Source organism: Boleophthalmus pectinirostris, unplaced genomic scaffold (genome assembly GCF_026225935.1).
Source record: "Boleophthalmus pectinirostris isolate CB_2022bp ecotype Guang Dong unplaced genomic scaffold, ASM2622593v1 HiC_scaffold_4, whole genome shotgun sequence".
Lineage (NCBI taxonomy): Eukaryota > Metazoa > Chordata > Actinopteri > Gobiiformes > Gobiidae > Boleophthalmus > Boleophthalmus pectinirostris.
In genome coordinates this window covers 11570975-11593055 of record NW_026571353.1, presented here as the reverse complement: position 1 = coordinate 11593055, position 22081 = coordinate 11570975, and the positions used below count along the sequence as shown (strand labels likewise).

Here is a 22081-nt window from a genome sequence, read left to right as displayed (position 1 = left end):
GATGTACTGTGTAACTTTTCGACTGGGGGTCCATCATCTTTTTGTTTCTATGGAATTGTCATTGCTCTCACAGTATGACATTAAACAGATTTACTTTACATTTATTCAATTACAGATGGTTTTATTGCTACAAATATACCTAAATGTGAATGTTATCGCCTCTCCACAGATCTGACCTGTAACTTGGCCTTATTTGGTCTCCATGATGATAGAAAGGTTTAATGCCCCAGTGCACAGTTGGGATTTGTAAGTCATGACTTGGACTCAAGTCAGACTTGTCACTATTTTTAGGACTTGAGACTTGACTTGATAAAATGGACTAAGACTTAGGGCTCGACTTCGACTTGACGATCAGTGATTTGAGACTTGACTCGGACTTGAGGCCTGTGACTTGAGAAGACTTGAGAAGCACTTTTAATTATTTCTATTCTGACCGTAATGATTCACATTAAGATCTTGTGAAGACATTTAAAAAGGAAAAATGTACTAAATTAATTTCTACAACTCTTACATACTCTATAAATACTCAAATATAAATATACTATGATTTTTTTTTCTTTAATAAAATGTATCTTAACATTCATATAAACTGCAAAAATCTCAGCTATATTTGGTACTTTGGTTTAAAGACTTGAAATGACTTGACTTGGACTTATGGGCCAGTGATTCAAGACCTGACTTGGACTTGCCTGTATTTGACTTGGGACTTGACTCAGACTTGAGGTCTAAGACTTTAGACTTACTTAAGACTTGCAAAACAATGACTTGGTTCCACCTCTGCCATAGTGTGTAACATTCCAGACAAAGCATCAAGATTTCCATGGAGAAAAGCATTTGACAGACCCTCCAAAAGTTACACAATGCATCTTTAAGTTGATTTATTATAATTTTGCCTGCACTAACATTGAACTTATTTGAATTGACAGAAATTGTGCTAAGTCAAAAAGATGTAGCCTGGAGGAGTTGTTAAAAGCACACTAAAAGTGTAACTTTTCAGGTGCTTGTCTCCATGGAGATGTGAATGCTTTGTCTTGAACGTTACACAATATGGCATTAATTTATCTATCCAGGTCCAAGTTAAAGATCAGATCCGTGGAGCGGTGACCCCACTCACAGTAATAGTGCATGTTTTGTCAAGATATGTTAGAGCAATAAAAAAAGCATCATAGGTCATTTTAAGGCTATACTGTAGAACATTCTTAGCAAAACAATAACAGCTTCATGGAGACAGCTAGGTCATCCACCATAAAAGTTAGATTTTTAAGTACTATTTTAATTCCTGAGCTACAAAAACATCTTTGACTTTTATTTTGAAGATGTTGAAGGTGGCAGATGGATACCTGTTTTTTGTTGTCTGAAAGTACTTGACAAACAAGTAAAAAGAAAAAATGAAAAAGAAAACAAAAGCTTGGGCTGATCACTTGCATGTAGTCCAATCAGAGTGCTAAAGCATTTGAAGACAGCATGTTAAATTTTAAAACAAGTTATGAAGTTGTTGTAATAACTTACTTTTTACTGATCTCCTCATTGTATTTACACCGTAAGTCCCGCAGCTCAGTCTGTGCCGTGTCCAAAGCTGTCGAGACAAACATTGATCTAAGAACTTTATAACATTCTAATAACATTCCAACTTTCTCTGAGCAGGTCTGACAATATAATTATGTCAAGTTTACTATTACTGTTTTGTCTGTGTGCATTTAATATGACTGTGATACATAAACTAAAGTATAACATAAAAGCTAAAGTTTATTTCTGTCTAAAAGCAACAATCTTGTAGTTTCAGTAGGGGTCGCCATATGGAGCCCCAGAACCCTGGTCCAGTGTAAACACTCACATGAATGTAGAGCCTTGATCTTGTCCTCGGCTTCAGACAGTCTCTGGGTCACACTCACATCTGAGCTCTCCTCCTCCTCCCTGCAGCAAACACAGAACATTCAAAGCAGGCTATTGGTGTCAATCTATTTCACAGTGTAAAATAAAACATTCAACAAGTATTTCAATGATGATGAATATTGTAAGAATAATTTAAAAACTAAAATAGGATCATGACAACCCTGATACACTGAATGAGTGAGTGGATGATAAACAGAGCTGCTCACCTTCCGTCCTGTGCCTGCTCCTGGTGGTTCTGCTGAGGAGATCCAGGGGCCCCAGGGGCCGGGGTGCTGTTGGGGGTCATTAGGGCGCTGGGACAGGGCTCTGAGGTCTGGTCTGAGTCTGACACTGGGACCACTGCACTGTCCTCTGTGGGATAAAACAGAGGAGAGGTATCAGGCATGGACTAGACAAGAGCGTTAATTTAATATCATTAGTTATTTACCATGACACACTACAAACAGTGCACTCTTTTAGTCTTTTTCTAGTTCTCTTATGATTATTGTAGGGGAGTAAGGAGGTACTACCTGTGTGTTTAAGGCACTGCAGGTGTTGTTTCCAGAGCCCAGAGATCTCCTGGACCAGGGCCTCTCCGTCTGGAGCTGAGCTGTGCAGCCTCTGCAGCCTCTCCTCCAGACTGTGGGACGCCTCCAGCACAGGGGCAGGGTCTGCAACACAAGCATTATACTGCTTAGTATGAAGAAGAAGACCCAGGCATGTTCCCTCAAAGTCTAATATGTGTTTTTGACTGCTGCCTGTAAAGTACATGTGTACAGTGTTTTAAACAGACTCCACTGAGACTTGTCCCACAGAGTGACTTGAGACCTGAACAGTTCACAGGGAGGACCAGGCGTACATATTCAATCAGAGATCCTGTGTAATGAGCCCAGTGCCATACATGAGCGACAGGCAAGAGGCAGGCCCAGCACACCTCGCACACAGCACAAGTCTGCTCCTGAAAAGGCCTAAAAAGAAAAAAGTGTGATTCTTTAGCACAACAGAGGAGCTGTTTTGCAATGCATGCGCGGCAGCAGCGGGCCCATGGGGCCAACTAGGAGGCTGTTTCTCAGCTAACAAGTCTCCTCTGTATCATTTGATCATTTAAATTATTATGCCAGGAATCCTCAGGAGGCGCTCGGCACTCCACATCACAGGAGTGTTTTTAATCTTGCCTCGCCTTTCTTCCCCTCCCCAAAAGTTCAGCTCAGAAGAGCAGCCTGTTGTGTACCTGCCGACAACACCAAAGGAGGTGACTGTGGTGCCAGGCACAGAGAGGGCTCAGGGGAGAGAGGCACGTGCACGCCCACGCGCACATACTTCAAACTCCAAAAGAGCTGCAAAATCGCTGCTTTGCTGCACAAACTTTTCTCCCACAGCTTTCATCCACTCGTCTCCTCGGCGCGTGGAGCCCGATTGGATCGCTCTGAAGTGGCTTTATAAGAAGTTGGAGCCACAGACGCTTAAACTTTGCCAGATTCCGTTGGAAGAATGAATCCGGAGTCTGCAGGCCACAACACAGCCACTCATCACAAACAAAAGTTTACAAAGTGCAATTTGCTGAAATCCTGACCACGCATTGCAACTGGCTACATCTGCATTTTCATCAGACAAACATTTTGGGCCATCTAATTGATTGAGCTATTTTTCCCAGGACCGTTTACAGTTGTCGGCTTCATTGTTACACTGCGCGCACAGCTATTGCATCAGTCACTGGGGACATGACTATTAAGAGCACAACTCTTCTAAGACAAACAGGATGACTTAAAGCACGGCTCTCCCATTGACTCTCTGTCACAGAAATCACTTTATCAGCCTCTTTCCCATATATCCTTTCAACTTTGACTGATCAAAGCACACACATTATAGTACGGATCCCGCACTCACCGACAAGCCGGATTATCAATCAGCAGCAGGGGAGTCAAATAAAGTCAAATTTAAAGTGAAGGGATAGAACTTAAGTCAGAACACAAATTAACCCCGTCAAAGGCAGGTCTCTCAGGACAGAGGATCTGCAGCAGCTCAGCTCCGTCCACTATAAAGCTTAGATAACTTTAGACACATGTGCTAATGAATCCTCTGCTAACACACACAGCAAAGGTTTGAATCAGAACTATTGTGGTATCACAATAATCAAACAATAATGACAAACCTCACCTGCTCACAAATGTAAGGCTTACCTACCTACCACAGTGTGGGTGAACTGGAGAAAGAGGGAAAGAAGAGCAAATATAGTTATTTCTTTGGATGCAAATTGAGAAAAACTGGGACATACTTTACTATTCACAGTGACTGAATATAAAGCATTTTATCTTTAATAAAAACATTGCTCATCAGTCATGTACTGATAAAAGACCTTCAACAATATTGTGAAGGTCTTTTATCCCCCCCCCATTCATTTATAACAAGATGCTATTTTAGAGCCTGTTCCTTGTGTAATTACATTAATGTTTGCATTTACAATATCAAAAATAATGGCTGTATTCCTTATGCGCCAAAGAATTTTTAAGGATATTATGTAACAGGCTGATGAATTCACATATATCACCTACTTTCCCCCTCTCACTCCTCCAACTGGTCCACCTGTCACTCACCCAGAGTATGACCAATCACAGTGAAGTGTGAACTCTAAGAAGTGGAATCCAAAGAAAAACAAAGAAACAAACAAACAAACAAAAACATAGGATTTGATTTTTAGGGTTAGGGGTTATCCACCACAAACTTCCAGTCACCTGCAAATGTACTGGTAACCAAATATGAACTGATATTTCTATATGAGAATTTAGCCCATAACAAAAAAAATAAATAGTACCTTTATATATGTCTGCATTTTTTCATCCCATAGTTCTATATCACCTTACCACTTTGCACGAGCATTCACGTCTTGGTGCATTTTGAGTGAAGTTTGGTTTTATTTCATGTTAATTCAAAATGTTTTTTCACTGCGCTCTTTGTTCGGCGCGTCTTCTTCTTTAAAAGTGCTTTTGTGTTGATGTCAGAACTCCTCCATCTTTGCCAGTGTCAGACAAAGACTCAGCGAGCAGGTTAAGAAGTTTCTCTTTCACTTGTTGTTTTGTTCGCACACAAAAGGCGCCGCTACCTCTTTTACTTTGCACTATGTTCTCACGCTTACTGCCACATCAAGGTAAAGAGACGTGGTTCACCGACTGAATATCAAATGCCAGAAAACGCACCATAAAGACAGCTGTCATGTTTTAAAATGGGATGTGTGTTGAAAGTAGCAGAAAATTTATGGTACTAACTTAACAGTATCGTCTAAATAGTATCTTCTACAGATTTACAGATAAAAAATGAATATTGCGAGTATATTTGTGATAGATTTAAAGGTTGATTGTTAGCTAAAATACTTGTCAGGTCTGATATACCATTAGTATTTGATAAATGGCATATTCATATAAGTTTCATACGTGTGAGTCTTGAATTAAAAGTCCTATATTAAGCAAAAATGACTCTTGTGAGCTTTTTAGAATGTTGTTCTCTCATCAAAAAACATACTTGGAGTTGTATTTTGTTTCATTCACACATGTTTGAGTAACCCAAGTCTACATCTCCAATGTTCAAAATGCTCTGTTCCACATTATGATGTAGTGGTAGTTTTCAGTGGCGGAGTTAGCAATTTGGAGGCCCTAGGCGAACTTGAGTTTGGGGCCCTCACTATAATGCACTTAAAAAAAAATAAAAATAAATAAATAAATAAATAAATATTGTCTGTCTGTTTTTCCCCATTGTTCTTGAGACATGCACATCTCTGCACATTTGAATTACGGTGGATTAGAAACTTGTTTTATTAGTTAGGTCGCCTACTAGATAACCAGAACTGGAAGTAGTTTTGTTTTTTTGCTAGTACAATTACATTTTTGTTTACATCCATTACATATGACTATTATTAGTTTTTCTTATGATTATTGTTTAAAAGTAAACTACTCTCATTTAATATCATACTGAGAGAAAATCTAATTGCTCTAATTGGTTGGGGGCCCTCCAGCTTTGGGGGCCCTAAGCAGCCGTCTACTTTTTGTTAAGAACATAGCCTTAATAATTTGACATGGGATTGCGTGGTCTGGTTGCCAAACTCTTTAAGTGCCCATATTATGCATTGTTGTAATGTTAAAATGTGGTTTCCTCATCATAAACATACTTGGAGTTGAGTTTTGTTTCATTCAGAGATATTTTTAACACACGAATCCTGCACATTTAGAGTTCTCTCAAACAGAAACAGGAAGTGCATCACTGTGTTTTTAAACACTACACCATCACAAGAATAATTTCAACCCTGGAATTGCCAATCTCCACTGAACAAAAAGTAAAAGTAAACTCTTAATTTGCAAACTACCGCTTGATCACATCACGAGGTGGAACAGAGCACTTTGATTTTGGAAGATGTAGACAGACTAATGAGAAAGGGTTACTCAAACATGTGTGAATGAAACAAAACACAACTCCAGGTTTGTTTTTGAGGACGTGACAACATCATAACTTGGATTAAAGTTCACAACAGTCAATTTTGGATAATATAGGCCCTTTAATATAAGATGAGGCAAAATGCAATTTGTACTCACGGAGAAGTGAACGGAACGAGGACATTTGTACACTTTTAGCAAGAATTCTATTAGCAGATTTATAAATGAGACACCAGGAAAGGATCACTTTTCTAGTTTTGTATTAACCGACCTCCAAATTTTAGCTGGAGTATTTTCTTCAAGTCTATAATCCTTGACAAGTTAAAAGAATACTTCCTACTGTACTTCCAACAGTCCCTCTTATCTGTAAAGGTGAAAGTGGCCACTCTTGTCACTTACTCTTGCCTCTTGACAACAACATGGCACAAGTCTTACTGTTCATTGCAGCAGCGTGTTTACGAACCTTGAAGTCCACTCGGAGAATAATAAAAATAAAAAAAAAAAAAATAACACACAAGATGTTTTGAATGAAAAGAAAAAACCTTGGAGCGCAGCCTTGTAAATTAATTTGCTCGTGTTGTATGATGGGAACACAGCTGGCCTCATTAACATGCGCACAACAAATAATTATAGTTTTTTTCTCCCCCTCTCTTCAGTCGGCCAACGCTCGGCTAATGGGCTTGCTGGGTTAATTATGTCAGCGCGTAATTGCACAGAGCCCAGGGAGACGTAATGGCGCTCCCTGCCGCGCTCGCCGCCTAATGATGTGGTATCGCTGACAAGGCCAAGACGGACCGCCCCAACGCACCTGCCACACGCACCCCGAACCTGATCAAACTGCACCCCTCCTTCGCCCCTTTCTGCACCCGTCCAGCACTCATCTCACATCCACAACTGGGATAGCCAAGATAGCCAAATGACCACAATGATTTATTTATTTTTTTTTTTGTATTAAACAGACAATAAGGAAGACAATAAGAAGGACATAACAATAAGATTAGACAAATTTAGGAGAGAGAAAAAAATTTGACACAGTTAAAGGTGCATTGTGTAACTTCTCTGGTAGAGGGTTCGTCGCCTGTGTGTTTCTATAAATGTGTCACTCCTCTTCCTGGAATATTCCACAGTGTGACATTAAAAAGCTCTTTACATGTATTCAATTACAGGTGGTTTTGTTGCTCAAAAATATTTAGAAAAACAGGCATTCTGACTGTGAGCGGGGTTGCCTCTCCACAGATCTGACCTGTAACTTGGTCTGGTTTGGGCTCCATGAAGATAGAAATGTTTAAAGGCATACTGTGAAACATTCCAAACAACGTTATAACATCTCCAAGGAAAAAAGAATTTGACAGAACACGGATTGTGTTCACGTTTAACAAATTTCAATCAAACAAAATGATAAAATTCAACATGATTGCAGCAGCTATTTCAGGGTTTTTAGACTATAGAGAGACAGAGAAGCTCATTCTCCAATGGGCTCCTACAGCACTGCTCAAACACTGAGAGATACAGGACTACATTCATATCATACTCCATACAACTGTACAGCAACCCTATGTCCAGTCTATGGTGTAAGAAAGCTTTCAGAAATATTTGTGTGAGTAGGATAGAAATCTGTGCATATTTGGGAAATCTGTGCATATTTGGCTGTAGTTGAGCATAAAATAAATATTCGTAAACTCTAGAATGAGTCCAGTCGTACTTATAATGTATTGTGTCTATTTTATCAGAATACAAATTGAAAAGTTACGACATCAAGAATAACAATCATGAAATGAAAATTTACAATTATGCTTTCAATTATGCAGTCAAATATGCATGGATTTTCCAAATATGCACAGATTTCTATCCTATGCACACAGATATTTCTGAAAGCTTTCTTACACCAGTCAGTCATCATATCATGTTTACACTGTTTTTCTATTTTATTTTATTTTAACTTGTACACGCAGTATACATTTATATAATTATGCCTTTCTGACACCAGTCTCTTGCTATTTTTCTACTTATTTAGAATTTATTATTACCATTTGTATTTTTTCTCTTGTTATTATAATATAATGTGATCCGTGAGCTACTTACCAGTGTGGTTAATTATCACTTTTGTACACTAAAGGCACTTTTAGTTATTGTTTTGAATCTGGTCCTGTTGCAAGTACGGGACAAATGGTTGAATAGAGTGAACTCTTAATGATTAGAACACACCCCAGCTCCAGGCCTCCAGCACCCCTCTCTCTCTCACATCCACAAATGGGACAATATTTAGCTCAAGTTCAAACTTTAGGACAATCACCTCATTATCGGCAAAACTGAAATGATGAAATTCAACATCATCACAACAGAACTTAAAAAACTTGGTTAATTATCAGTTTTGTTGACTTCAGGCAGTTCTAGTTATTGTTTTGGATTTTGTCTTATTATTACAAAGACAGTACAGTGGTTTGATAATCTGACCTCTAAATAATAAGTAGACAAGATGTAAGTGAGGAGCTCTAAGCTATAGCCTCTTTTGTTTACAATCATGTTTCGATGGAAGCCGTAATTGGACAAAAACTGAGCGCTACTGACTATGATGAACATCAAAACTTTCAACAATGTGATATTTTGTGTAATGGTAGAAGTCATGGTTAATTCATTTTCAGTCTTGATTGAATGTAGTTGTAGTACTATTTTTCACACCTAGATATAAAACAAGCATGTTCTCAGGCTTCTAAGTAGCATCCACACTGCAGCTAAATGACCACAGTACTACATCAACTTCATTATCAGCGAAAATAGTACAAAACAATTACAAAGCCAAAAGGGTTTTCAGACTTACAGAAATGGTGCAACACAAATTTGAAAGCTAATTATCAGTGTATGAGGCTTAAGGCGATTATTTTTCTTGTATTATTTTTACTGTTACATATCTGATCTTGAAAATATGTGATGTGAAAATATTATGGAATATTATGGATTTACTTGAATTAAGTTCAGGACATTGGTCATCAATCCATAGAAAATTATAGATTTTTTTTTTATGGTGACCCAGAAAATCGTGAAGTAGAGAGCGGTGGATACCATTTGGTAACATTAGTAATCTGTAAACTGGGAATGACACATTATTAAACAGAATCTCACAAAGAAATAGGCGGGAACTAGGGGTGTATCAGTACATGTATTTGTGCTGAACCATTTCAGTATGGGAAGTTCAGTTTGGTGAGTGGCTGTGCGCGAGTGAGTTCGCAGAATTTGTGTGTGTTTACATTCCGCCGCTTACATGTGCAGCTACACGGAAGGCTTGACTCTTTAAAATTCACAAGGGAACTTGTCCGTGATTGGGGTGGCAGTGTTTCCCGCTTTATATTTAGGGCGGTCCGCCCTGACAACAATTGCCCCCCGCCTTGACAATGTCCCTCCAAACCACGTGAATCCTCGCACAACTTGTCGTCGTGGCCCGGGCCTCATTTTAGTGGAGTTTAGTGTTAGTGCTGCGCTTTACTTTTTGAAAAGTTTTTTGTAGCATCCAGTCAAATTGAGAAGGCCAGAACTTATGGTTAAAGGTTAAGGTTTAATCTTTTCCTTGACGTGTCATAAAACAAACATAAGAGCTAGACAAGAACAAAATAACAGAAATTATGATCGCTGTATCACTAGCTCATTACACAGTTTAACCGTTACCCATATTTTAACATTAATTCAATACTGTCAACTGTTGCTATCTTTAGGTTTTTATATAACTTTTCACCGTTGTTTTTGTTTTTCACCGTTCACGTTGCTGTGTTTACATTGCATCTTTTCTGTATACCAAGCTAATGTTTTTACCATAACTTCTGCTCACACAGGAAGTCACCAAAATAAAAGCATAACCTTACTATTAAATGCCAAGGACTGTATGTTAATGTATACAAGAGCTAACTTAACCTTTACAGTTTTGTTTACTGTTTACAAGGAATACATTTAAAAAAATATATATATTTCATACAGTTGTTGCTTATTTGAGAATATTTTATTTAACTTATAAGTTTTACCAAACAGCACTTTGCATTTATTTTATTTTCTCATTAAACAACAAAAAGACAATAGGCAATTGGTTTTACACTGTACCAAAAATGAACTGAACTGTGACCTCAAAACTGAGGTATATACTGAACTGTGATTTTTGTGCCTAGTGGGAACCAATACTTAGATATAAAAAACATATCACATCACATCACATATGGGCAGATATCAATATTTGCAAAGATATTTTCTGCACGCCTCCCCTAGTTCTAACTCAAAGCTGTAAGGCAATATTAAAAAAATGTAATGTAAAAAAATAAAATAAAATAAAATGAAAGTAAAGATATATGCTCTCAAATGTAGCAAAAGTAAAAAGGATCCATGGTAAATGTACCTAAGTAAAGTACATATACCTAAAAATTATACTTTATTATTGCACTTTTACTTTTGTACTTCATTACCTTCCACTATTGTAAGTCAGCTCTAATGTGCCACTTCTTATAATTCCCCCCCCTATTTTAACACACCTAATTCCAAATCCGTGCTGCTCCTTGTCTCACATTCCTCCACTCATCTCTCCCCTCTCTTCCCGCTCTTAAAACCCCACTTGGGCGCGTCCCCCTGGGGTCCCCTGTAGTCCGCTGGGACCCGTGCTGAGGGCCTGGGCTCTTTTATGAACATAATGCATTATTAAGCACCTCAAACATCCCCTGGGCCTATGTTTATTACGGCTCTTATTAATCACTTGTGCATAATCTGGACCCTCCCGGAGAGCTCTCGTTTCCCTTCTGTACATGGCCTTATTTTCTCCCACAGACCTCCGCAAACGCTGCTTTAACTGAGGCGCCGTGATTACAATGCGTTTTGCCTTGAAGCGCTGAGTATGGTTTTATATATTTGCATGACTGTTATTATATGCATCTGATGGAGCAGTGTATTCCTGTATATTTTAAAGTTTAACGTATTTTATTGTGCCTGAAAATGTGTTTAATCTTTCAATGCTGCTGGGGCAACCTGTCAAGAAAATAGGGCGAGCACAGTGCAGTACCAGGGACATCGCTTCGGCTAAGGGATAGGATTTTGGACAGGAGTACCTAACTGGAGGATTAGTGTGATTCTTGTGTGAAAACGCACAAGTAAAATTTATCCAGGAACCAAACCTGGCACCTTTTTGTCATCCATGAGTCCTAAAATCTTTGCTTATGAAACTACACATATTTAAAGAAGACACATTATGCTTTTATGGCACTCATAAACTATCACATATGCAGGTCATAATTTAAAATGTTGTTCATTGTAAATAGCAATATTGATCTAATGCACATTAATAATAGAAATGGGTCCATTGACTTCCTGTTGAAAATTGCAAGACTAAGAGGCCCCGCCCCCTCATATTGGAAAAGCAGTATAGTGTTTTTATCTTTGAAATTCATTTTTTAGTACAGTCCTGTGGGTGGAGAAAGGGGGAAACTGATATTTTCTGATCACTCAAACTTCAAATGTACACATCGTTCAGGATCGAATAGTAAAAGTATTTTCTCAAAGTACTGCAAGTATCATCTAGACTTATTCAAACATGCACGAATGAATCTAAATGCCAGAGGTGGGACCAAGTCATTGTTTTGCAAGTCTCAAGTAAGTCTCAAGACTTTGACCTCAAATTGTACTTAAAAAGTCATGGTATATAAGAGTATTTATAGAGTATATAGAAATGTACATTTTTCCTTTTTAAATGTCTGAACAAGATCTTAAGTGTGAATCATTATGGTCAGAATAGAAGTCAAGTCAAGTCTCAAGTCCTAAAAATGGTGACTCAAGTCTGACTTGAGTCCACGTCATGACTTGCAAGTCCCCACATTTGCTAAAGGCAACTTTGTGTAAGCTTTTAATGAGGTGAAACCTATATAACGTGGAGAAAAGCTTATAAAAGTAAACTCTGTATAATTTGTCTCCTTTAAAAAGTGAATATGAAGTTCAAAATAGGTACAATAAAATAATACAGATTCTTGATAATATAGCTTATAGCAAATGCATTAACCTGAAAACTTTATTTGTAGTATGAGTGGCTGGCTTTCTCCCAATGAATACTGCTCTAACTAACTGCTGCTACCCGCTCACAATGCCTTTGCCTTGGAGCTCTCTCATGTATAGAGCAAGTTGTAGAAGGACAGGCTGGCTCTATGCGTTTGTATGAAATGAATGGCTCAAATGTTCTCACCGCTAAAGGAGAAATGCGGCTTGAATACGTGAGGCACTTAGAGAGACGCACATACAAAAGGGACATGTGACTTAATGAGACAAAAAGAGGCAGAGCAGCCCGCAGTTCCCCTGGTCACCACTAGCAAGTGCTGTTGGCATGTATTCCAGCGCATTACATACAATGGGAAAGGTATATGAACAGGAAGATATAGTGGTGAAGAGAGGTAAGTGACAAAAGCTGCTTCTGAATCCACAAAACTTTCCAACTGGTAAGAATTGGTCTACAATATTTATCTTATTAACTGAAAAAATAAATAAATAAATAAAATAAAGAAAAAAATAAATAAATATATATTGCTCATGAATAGAAGTAATCATAATTTGATTTCAGATTATTCTTACCAGAATATAAAAATAAAATAAATTCTCAAAGCCTAATCTTGTCCTGATCTGTGCCATTGTCTGACTGTGACCTTGACGACAAAAACAACTTTTAAAAAATTTGATAAACAAGTAAAAAATCTTTTGAGTCACTAATTAAAATTTCTATGTACAAAGTATTTCCCATTACCATGTGAATGGGTTTCCCACAAAGCCAGTTGTGTGTGTGAAATTATAATGACTTTGTAAAAGTTTTAGGATCGATTACGCTTAGTATGTTTGTTAAATGTTAGAGGTGCTACCTTATTTTTACACAATTTTGAAATTATTTGCAGATATTAAAGTTATTCCAAAATGAGTTTATAAGTGCTTTTCACAACTTTCAGAGGCAAGAGCAGGGTTACGGTCATAGTAATGCTAGTGAACATTAGCATGCCAACAGTGCACTTCCTGGTTCTCAGAGGATTACGGAGACAGAACTCAGAAATCTTTGATCCTACAAGCTGATTTAACAATATATGTGTACTGAGGCAACACTAATTCTGTTCAAATGGCCAAAAATTGGACAGCAAATTAGTGCTGTTGTAAAGTCTAGTTTTTTCCAGCTAAGGCAACTGGCCGAAATTAAGCCTGTTTTGTCAATGGAACACTTCGAAGTCACTGGATTATTGTAATGCATCTCACCTATTTTAGCCTCTCTCCACTGGCTCCCAGTGTCTTTCAAAGTAAATTTTTAAATTCTTTTATTTACCTTTAAGTGTTTGCATGGCCTAGCACACTCCTACTTCACTGACTTGATCCACCTCTCGTGCAGTCAGGTTAGCAGACCAGCTCCAGTTCACCGTCTCAAAGTCTAAACTTGAGCTTCATGGGGACCGTGTGTTTTTTGTTGTGGCCCCATGGCTGTGGAACCAGTTGCCATTAGAGAATTAGACAGGTGGAGTCTGTACCTGTTTTTAAATCACTCCTAAAAATGCATCTTTTTTTCACTGGCTGGTGACATGTACATCTCTTGTTGTTGAGTATTATTTTCTGTGTTTTTTAGTAGTTGTATTGTGTTTGTATTGTATTGTATTGTGTTGTACTGCGATTGTCCTTGTCTATTCTATGTTTGTGTACATCACTTTGGCCCGTTGTAAAGTTTTTAATTAGCTTTATACATAAAGTTGGTATGGTATGGTAAAATTGGGTACAGTCATTTAAAGACCCTATGCCAATTTTGTATGTATTTCAGCAAAATATGTCTTGCCCCAATTCAAATATACTGTATAAGCAGTTCCTAAGGTCAGAATAAGTCATCTGTAACTGTCTGAATCTGATTATAAAGCATTTTATTGTTTAATAATCAGGAAATGCACTGGTGCTTAAGGTAAGTGAGGAACAACTTTGGACCACTGCTGCCATTTAAAACTAGACAGTACAAATCAGGTAAAGCACCTTTAAGTATCATACATCCTAACATAAAAAAGTTAAAAAGTAAAGTTTAAAGTACAATAGAATAGCTTTCATTCTACAGTGAAAACAAACTTCAACTCGGATTGAAACGACAACTAATTTGACCTACGCGATTGTTACTAGATTTTATAACAGAGACCCCAGAGTTCCATAGCATTGAAATCTTGAGAAAGTCTGAGATAAAAGGTGCCATTTGGAGCACAGTTTGGCTCCTGGGAGTGGAGTGAGTTTGGAGGAGCAAAAAGGAGCAGGTCTCAGGGCTATGCCGGCGGCGACATCCTCAACAAACTTCAACCGAACAGCGCAAGATAGGCAAGCGATACACAGCACCAAATTTGAATCTTTAGTGATCACGACTTGCTTACGTTGGCTGATCAAAAACAATGCGGAGGTGATGCAGGAGATAGTTAGGCATCCGCGGTTTACAGGTTTTCTTTCATGACGAGGAGATACAGGGGCACAGCATGGGGAAGTGTCATCCGCAAATCAAAATATAAGGCACTAATGAAACTCGTGTGGATTGACGTCTCGCATCAAAAGCATAAAACAACAGGCAAACTATCATGACAGGAATCAGGAAGTTTATTTGTGCGGAGTTTATTGAACCGATGCATTGTCAAAGTAGGACAAAGAGTAACGCTATTGGACCACAGTAACAGATATTAATGTGTAATACTGTGTGAATGGGGCAAATGAAATGTGTCCAGATGACAGAGATTGACACATGCAGTATTGAACAGGCTTTGGCTTTGAGAAAACATGTCCTCAGCTAAACCACTAGATTTCATCCAGTGGCACCAGGGTGGCAGAGTGCGTTTCACAAAAAGAAGGTCCCAGGTTTGATTCCTATGTTTGGATTGATTTCATCAGGGTACAACCACATACTGTATAGGGGTGTAATGGTACATGTATTTATGCTGAACTGTTTCAGTATGAGAAGTTCGGTTTGGTGCAGGGCTGTGCATGAGTGAGTTTGTGAGTGCCCCCCCGCCTTAACTATGTGCCTGCGAACCACGTAAGTCCTCGCAAAACTACGGTCGTTGCACGCCGGTCTTCACTTTCCCCTTTTTGACAGTGTGGAAACTGGTTTTGGATTTTGTTCCCATACTGTAATGAGAAAATTAATCGAACCGTAACCTCAAACCCGAGGTACATACCGAACCGTAATTTTTGTGTACCGTTACACCCCTAATACTGTATAAAGAAGTGGACTAAGGGAGTGTGACATCACCCATAATGTCCAGTAAAATGAAGGTAGAAAGAGTTATGCATATCCAATAAAAACTGGGATTGCGTGCTGGGTCCAAAAACAAAAACTGTGTAAAAGAAGAAATTTTTATTTCAGTGACCCCACAATGTGATGTTTCGGGTCAAGTCCTTCTTCAGACATGATGAATTTCATGTCAGTCACAGGGGCAAATTTGGAGGTGAGCTACATATTAGGAGTAGCAGGTTATTTACGGACCAAATAGCTAAACACCAGGATCATGTAGAGCGGGTTAACGCGAACATTTTAAGACCAAAATGACGAGGCTCACAGCAGCAGTTACAAAGAGAGGGGCAAAGAGTTGAAGGAGGCAAAAGCATATCCATTTATTTATACAGTCTATGGGTACTCCGGATTCCTCAACCTAAAACTTGGTAAACACGCTAATCCTCTCCATCTATTTCTGACCATGAACCTAGCTCATGATCTGAAGAAGTTTTCTGACAGATTGCTATAGTGGCAAAGAGGCATGGGTAAAAGCATATACAAGCACATATATAAAAATTAGAAAATTCTTTAAGTGACTAATGTCTTATGGCTGACCATTACTTTTTAATAATAATAATGTGTTATTATATACTGCATTATGATTAAAACTATAAACCATATTACACTATTTTCTGATCTATGGTTTAATATTGTTTTTTTATCAACTCAAACCAGTAGTTGTTTTTTGTTTCATTCACACATGTCCAGCATATTTAGTCTGAGTTCTTCTCTCAAACAGAAAACACTCTATTCCACCTTGTGATGTAATGTGGTAATACAGGAAGTGCTTCACTGTTTTTAAACACCTTCACTAGAATAATTTAGATGTTTTCAGCCCTGGAATTGTCGTTTTCTACTAAACAAAAAGCAAAAGGTGCCTGTTAACTTGAAAACTACTGCTTTATAACATCGCAAGATAAAACAGAGAATACCCTGATTCATCAGCCTTATTCACTTTGTGGAAACCGTCTGACGCATTAGGATTCATTCGCTCGATGGTACGCAGTTGCTTTTTTTATTTAACCAATTGCTGCTGTTTGGTTGTGACATATATAATGCGTCAAATTCCCCTTGATAAAATTCACCAAACATTCTCTTTGTTCTGGCTTTAAATCCTCATTCTCAAGAATCGTCGCCAATACAGAATGTATGGCTTCGTCTGCATCCATCTCGACCGCTTTGTTTACTGTTGTGCTGTATCACAAAAGGGACACAGACAGGCGCTTGAGTTTGATGTCATGGCTTCGCAGCTCTTTGCTGACTGGCTGGTGCACGGTACAACTTCTGGAGAGACATTAAATTGAGTGAGGCACTAGGTGAATGAATCAAAACACAACTCCAGGTATGTTTTTGAGGAGGTACCAACATTCTAACATGCAAAAACCTCACAAGAGTCAATTTTGTGTAATATAGGACCTTAAAACTTGTATACCACCTCTGCTTCCTGATTACATTCACTACCCCATTCTGATTGGCCAGTGCGCAACAGGCAGCGGGCATGCACTCCCACACTCAAATGTAATAATTGCAGAAGACAAAAAAATATGAAAAAAAAAAAAGAAACCAGTCACACGCAATGAATAGTAATAACTGCATTAAGATTAACGAGCGCGGCGTGTAGAGAATAATTGCATCTGTCAAAAGATTAAAAATACATGAGGTGTGACGTTTGTTGGGGAAGCTCACTGTTGTGTTAAAGGGGAGAGAATGGAGCGGGCCATAGCCAAATGCGTGTCCTCTGTTGTACCTCAAGTCATCCATTTTAACAGAGGGGGGGCGGGCGGGGTGACACAGGGGGGAGGGGGGTGACCTTGGATAGAGGCGGGTGGAAGTACAGTGACAAAAACATGTTTAGGATACAGTAAGGCCGAAGCAGATGGGGAGATACGGAGAGAAGGCCGATTCTGCGGTTTAAATGGAGATTAAAAAAGGCAGTGGACACGTTCTCAAGGTGGGGTTTAAAATATGGAGGGTGAACTGAAGCAGACAAAGAATAGCAAGAAGAAACTGTGCTAAAATTATGTGCTGAAGTCAGTGATGTAAAAAAATAGACAATAAAACATTTATAGATATGATATTTAGTTCAATATAAGTCACCATGGGACCTTCCAGCTGTGAGGTTAGTCAATCATTGTATCACCGTATCGGAAACAAAAGACACGTGGTATCTGTGTCCACAATCAAAGCCTACCCTATCCAAACAGTAACGCAAGACACCCTGAAATGAGCATGGCTACGCTGTTTCCCGCTTGTCTAGGGCTTGTTTAGCGTCACATGACCGCTGTCACAAACCCGCTGAATCAGGAAGGCACAAGCCACAGTGATGTGGTCCAATAAGGACAGCAACTAGAGTGCCTACATTAGTGTATCAACGTTTTCAGGCGTCCACACAGTGCAGGATCAGATCCGTACTCAGATGAATTTGTGGGAGCTGGCGGTACCAGATCATTCCGTCTCTGGAGCCATTTTCCATCGGATAAGTGTGAATGAACAGTGCATCCGCAATGAAAACGACTCAAATACATACTAGTGTGGATGGGGCCTTGGTCTTAGACATTTAGTCACCAGTAGTACAGAAATGGTTTCCACAAAGTGAAGCTGATAAATCGACTTGAACTGCAATAAATAACTGGAAAAATTAGGGTATTCTAAAACTTTTGACAAGTTAAATGCCTTACTGAGGAATATTCAAGGTATAGCGATAACCAATATCCATGGAGACAAGGAGATAGAAGACCATTCTCCAGAAAAGTTACATAGTGCACCTATATATGCACATATTGTTATTCTACCAAAATATAAAGCTAAGAGCAGATATCATATACTCCTCCTTCACCTCATCTGCTCTGACATAAGATAATCCCACTACAGTAACAGAACTTATACTCATGCACATTTTTAATGAAAGATCAGAAGTACATTCAAAGCAGTGCTATCTCATCTCCACCTTGAGTCTATGTTGTCTGACACTCTCCTTTCTTCTGTCATTACCACTTTAGTCTCTGAACAGCAATTCTTCAATACACTCTTTCAGCATCGTCCGTGACAAACTGCATCCCTCCGAGACGCTGCATTTGAATCGAGGCTTCCGTATAAAAGGTATAGGTCAGGAGAATCAAACATCTTCAAGCTTAGGTATTTCTTATCAAGGAAATAACGGCATTCAAAGTATGTGTGTGTGCGTGGCGCTATATCAAGCAGGGGACTTCAAGGAAAAATGGGGACCTTTAAAAGTCAGTGGATGCGTGGCGGTTTCACAGACGCGCACTTTTATCTTGTATTCATTGAATCTGTAAACAGCGCTCGCTACTCCTGCCACAAGTGTCCCTCTGATCTACACACAGATTGGGCCCAGTTTGCTGCTCGTGTCGTGCTGCAATAGAGAGCAATGCAGTACATGTGTTCCCAAACAAATGCTCAATATGTATAGAAGTATGCTGGCGCTGTGTAGTCTGGTGAGTTTGCAAAGAGACACAGATTTTTATAGATTAAGTTAAAGGTACAGTATGTGGCCTGAGCTCTAAAAAAACAAAACAAAAAAAAAAAACAATCGCAACTGAACCTGTGTTGCCAATGTCTTAACCTGTGTATAGAGGACACATACAAGACAATATACAACAAACTGGTCATCAAGTCAGCTATATTTAAGAATAAATCATTACAATGGTTGACTATAATAGTTATATTTTATTTTTATTTGATGTTTTATTTATGCAATATCTTACCAGGTAAGTCAATAAAGAACACATTCTCATTTGTAGCGGCGACATGATTTAAAGGGACAGTTCGTAATTTTGGACATAGGACTTCATTTCCTAGTAAGCCAGAGTGTTGGAGACGTGTGGAGACACTTTTTAAAAATTTCATCCAGTCCTTGTATTCATAGAGGAATACTGGATATTATCAATAGGTGGATGGTACGAATTAGCTAAAAGTTAAAGAGACACTATGTAAGATTTTGTTTTCCATAAACATGATTTATCTCTGTACCCATATACAAAATAGACATGTTTAAAAGCACAGTTTGGAATTTTGGACATAGGGCTTCATTTCTTAGTGAGTCAGAGTGTTCACTGGTGCTAGGCTAGCGCATGTTAATGGCCATAGTTAGCCTGTCACTAAAAACAGTCTTACCCACTCCACAAAGCACTCGAGGCAAAACAATTATTACGGCAGACCATCGATGTAAATGTCTGTGTTGACAAAATAATGTTTGAAATAAAACTAAGCTTGCATCGCATGAATCGCCGCATGTTGAGGGACTATTTTCTTATATATCAATCCGTCGCTGCCAAGCTTTCTATCAGTAAGTACACCTAGCTGCTGCTGCTCAGACATAAATCCTTCAAATGCAAGATTGGTTTTATTTCTAAAATTATTCTATCAACACAGACATTTACAGTGACAGTCTGGTGTTATAATTGTTTTGCTTCGGGTGCTTTGTGGAGTGGGTAAGACTGTTTTGAGTAGCAGGCTAAATATGGCCATTGACATGCGCTAGCCTAGCACCAGTAACCTCTGCAAATACAAGGACTAGATAAAATATATTTTTTTAAAAGTGTCTCCACACGTCTCACTCTTGCTCACTAGGAAATGAGGCCCTATGTCTAAAATTCGACACTGTCCCTTTAAACATTTCTAACTTGTATCTTGGTACACAGATAAGTCATGTTTATGGAACAAAATCTTACATGCTGTCTCTTTAACTTTTAGTTAACTTATACCATCCACCTATTGATAATATTAAATACTTTCCAACTATAAAAGCCAAAGTCAGATTAAAGGCGGCTCTGTTTTGTATAAATCTTGTGTGAGTGTATATATACTAATATTTCACAACTCTAATCACAATCACAATTTAACATTTAACTTACTTCTTGGACCAACCTGTGCTAAGATTTATTCAAACCATACATTTCATTTTTACATCATCACATTACAGTTACCACGGTGACCAGCTGCTTTTACCCCTAAATCCCCGCACCTTGCTTCTTGATGTAACTTTACTTATGTGGCGTCTCTGGTTCTTTTGAAGGCTTGTGCCCCTCTGCGTGTTTCCCCATTGGCCTCATCAGTCCCGCCTTGTGCATGGAGCTCCAGACTTCAGTGGGGGATTTTAATTGGCTCTCCGCAATCAACATCCAGGATCCTGCTTGTACCCTGCTCCTCTGCCCCTCCGCCAGGCACCACTCAAGGACCGATGCACGGGTTTGAAGTGGCCGCATGCAGAGTTTTGGAAAGCGCTCACAGGCACTGACTTTGAAAAATAGATAAGAGCCGTGGGGTATGGGGCTTTATGTGTCTTATATCTATGGAGAGGAATGACTTTTTCAGGGCTGGATGTTGCCTCATGTATTGCGGATAGTTCATAGATGTTGTCTGATGTTAAGAGGATACAGAGGAGGTAGGTAGCACAGTTGAGAGGGATTCACAGAGGGAGGTTTTGAAAGTAAATTAACTTTGAAGCAATAGAGATATGATGTTATACTCTAGATATGTATTTGTCAGGACAGTAAACAGTTGAAAATGGGGGAGTGAGTGGGAAGAGACATTCAATCAATCTCACAATGATGGGGCTTGCAACGAGTCAGATATCGTGCTGTGTCTGTGATTGTGATTTTCTTGTATTTGAGGTAAAGTACGGCTTTAAATAATTACATTTTAGGCAATTAATCAGTCATTGGTACTCTTCCATTGACTAATCTTTGACAGTCATTTTGCTCTCTTATGAAGTGTGGGAAGTTGGTCTACCAGAGTTTGTGATGCATTCATGTGCAAGTTGTCAACATGTGTTTTGAAACGTAGAGTCAGTGTGGGGGTTCACTAATCCATGATCTAATAATCCTTATTAGAGTTTAATACTGCTACTAAGAATATTTTGTTTATCAGGGATATCAACATGGCAACAGTTGCTAACCATCAAAGCAAGTCAAAGAGTGCAGCACTGAGTTACTTTACATTAAAGCTAATTTTGATACTGCTCATTGCCCAGGCATGTGTGTGTATGTCCATGTACCATGAACTGTATAGAGCAAAGATGTTAACAAATGAGGCACATGTATGGGGCGCTTCATCCACCAGGGGAACCTAAATTAAAATCTTTTGCCTAATTTTTTATATTTTTTTTTATTTGCTCAAACATTAACATGATGATAATCTGTTCTGATGTGATCTGATTCAGAAAAAAATATTTGTTATTTAGAAAGTATTTATACAGTTATTGCTAATCATAAGCAGGGCCCCCCACACATTATTTTGCATAAGGCCCTCATAAAATCTCTTTCTAGCCCTGGTGTAATGAAACGCTCTGGACCCCTATGGGGTTGAACTGACCTGGAGCCTCGATCAGCTGTTTGTAGATCCCCAGGAAGGCAGACTCCGCCTCTTTACTGCGCTTGTTCAGAGCAACCACCTGCAGAGGAACACACAGGCACAATCACTTTCAGTAGGACTATTATGTTCAGATATGCAGAGAGATGGAGCACATGGATGCTATAATATTATGAATGTAACTTGA

General features: G+C 38.8%; 1 protein-coding gene across 1 annotated transcript in view; it reads right to left on the bottom strand.

The window, feature by feature from the left end:
• cux2b (cut-like homeobox 2b) overlaps positions 1-22081 on the bottom strand; it is a 236105-nt gene that overhangs the window by 31259 nt on the left and 182765 nt on the right. Inside the window, exons 4-8 of the mRNA XM_020928253.2 lie at positions 21898-21976; positions 2403-2543; positions 2100-2244; positions 1835-1914; positions 1510-1576 (exon numbers count right to left, since the gene is read on the bottom strand). Of these exons, the coding sequence (XP_020783912.2) occupies positions 1510-1576; positions 1835-1914; positions 2100-2244; positions 2403-2543; positions 21898-21976 (512 nt within the window). The remainder of the gene's footprint in view (positions 1-1509; positions 1577-1834; positions 1915-2099; positions 2245-2402; positions 2544-21897; positions 21977-22081) is intronic.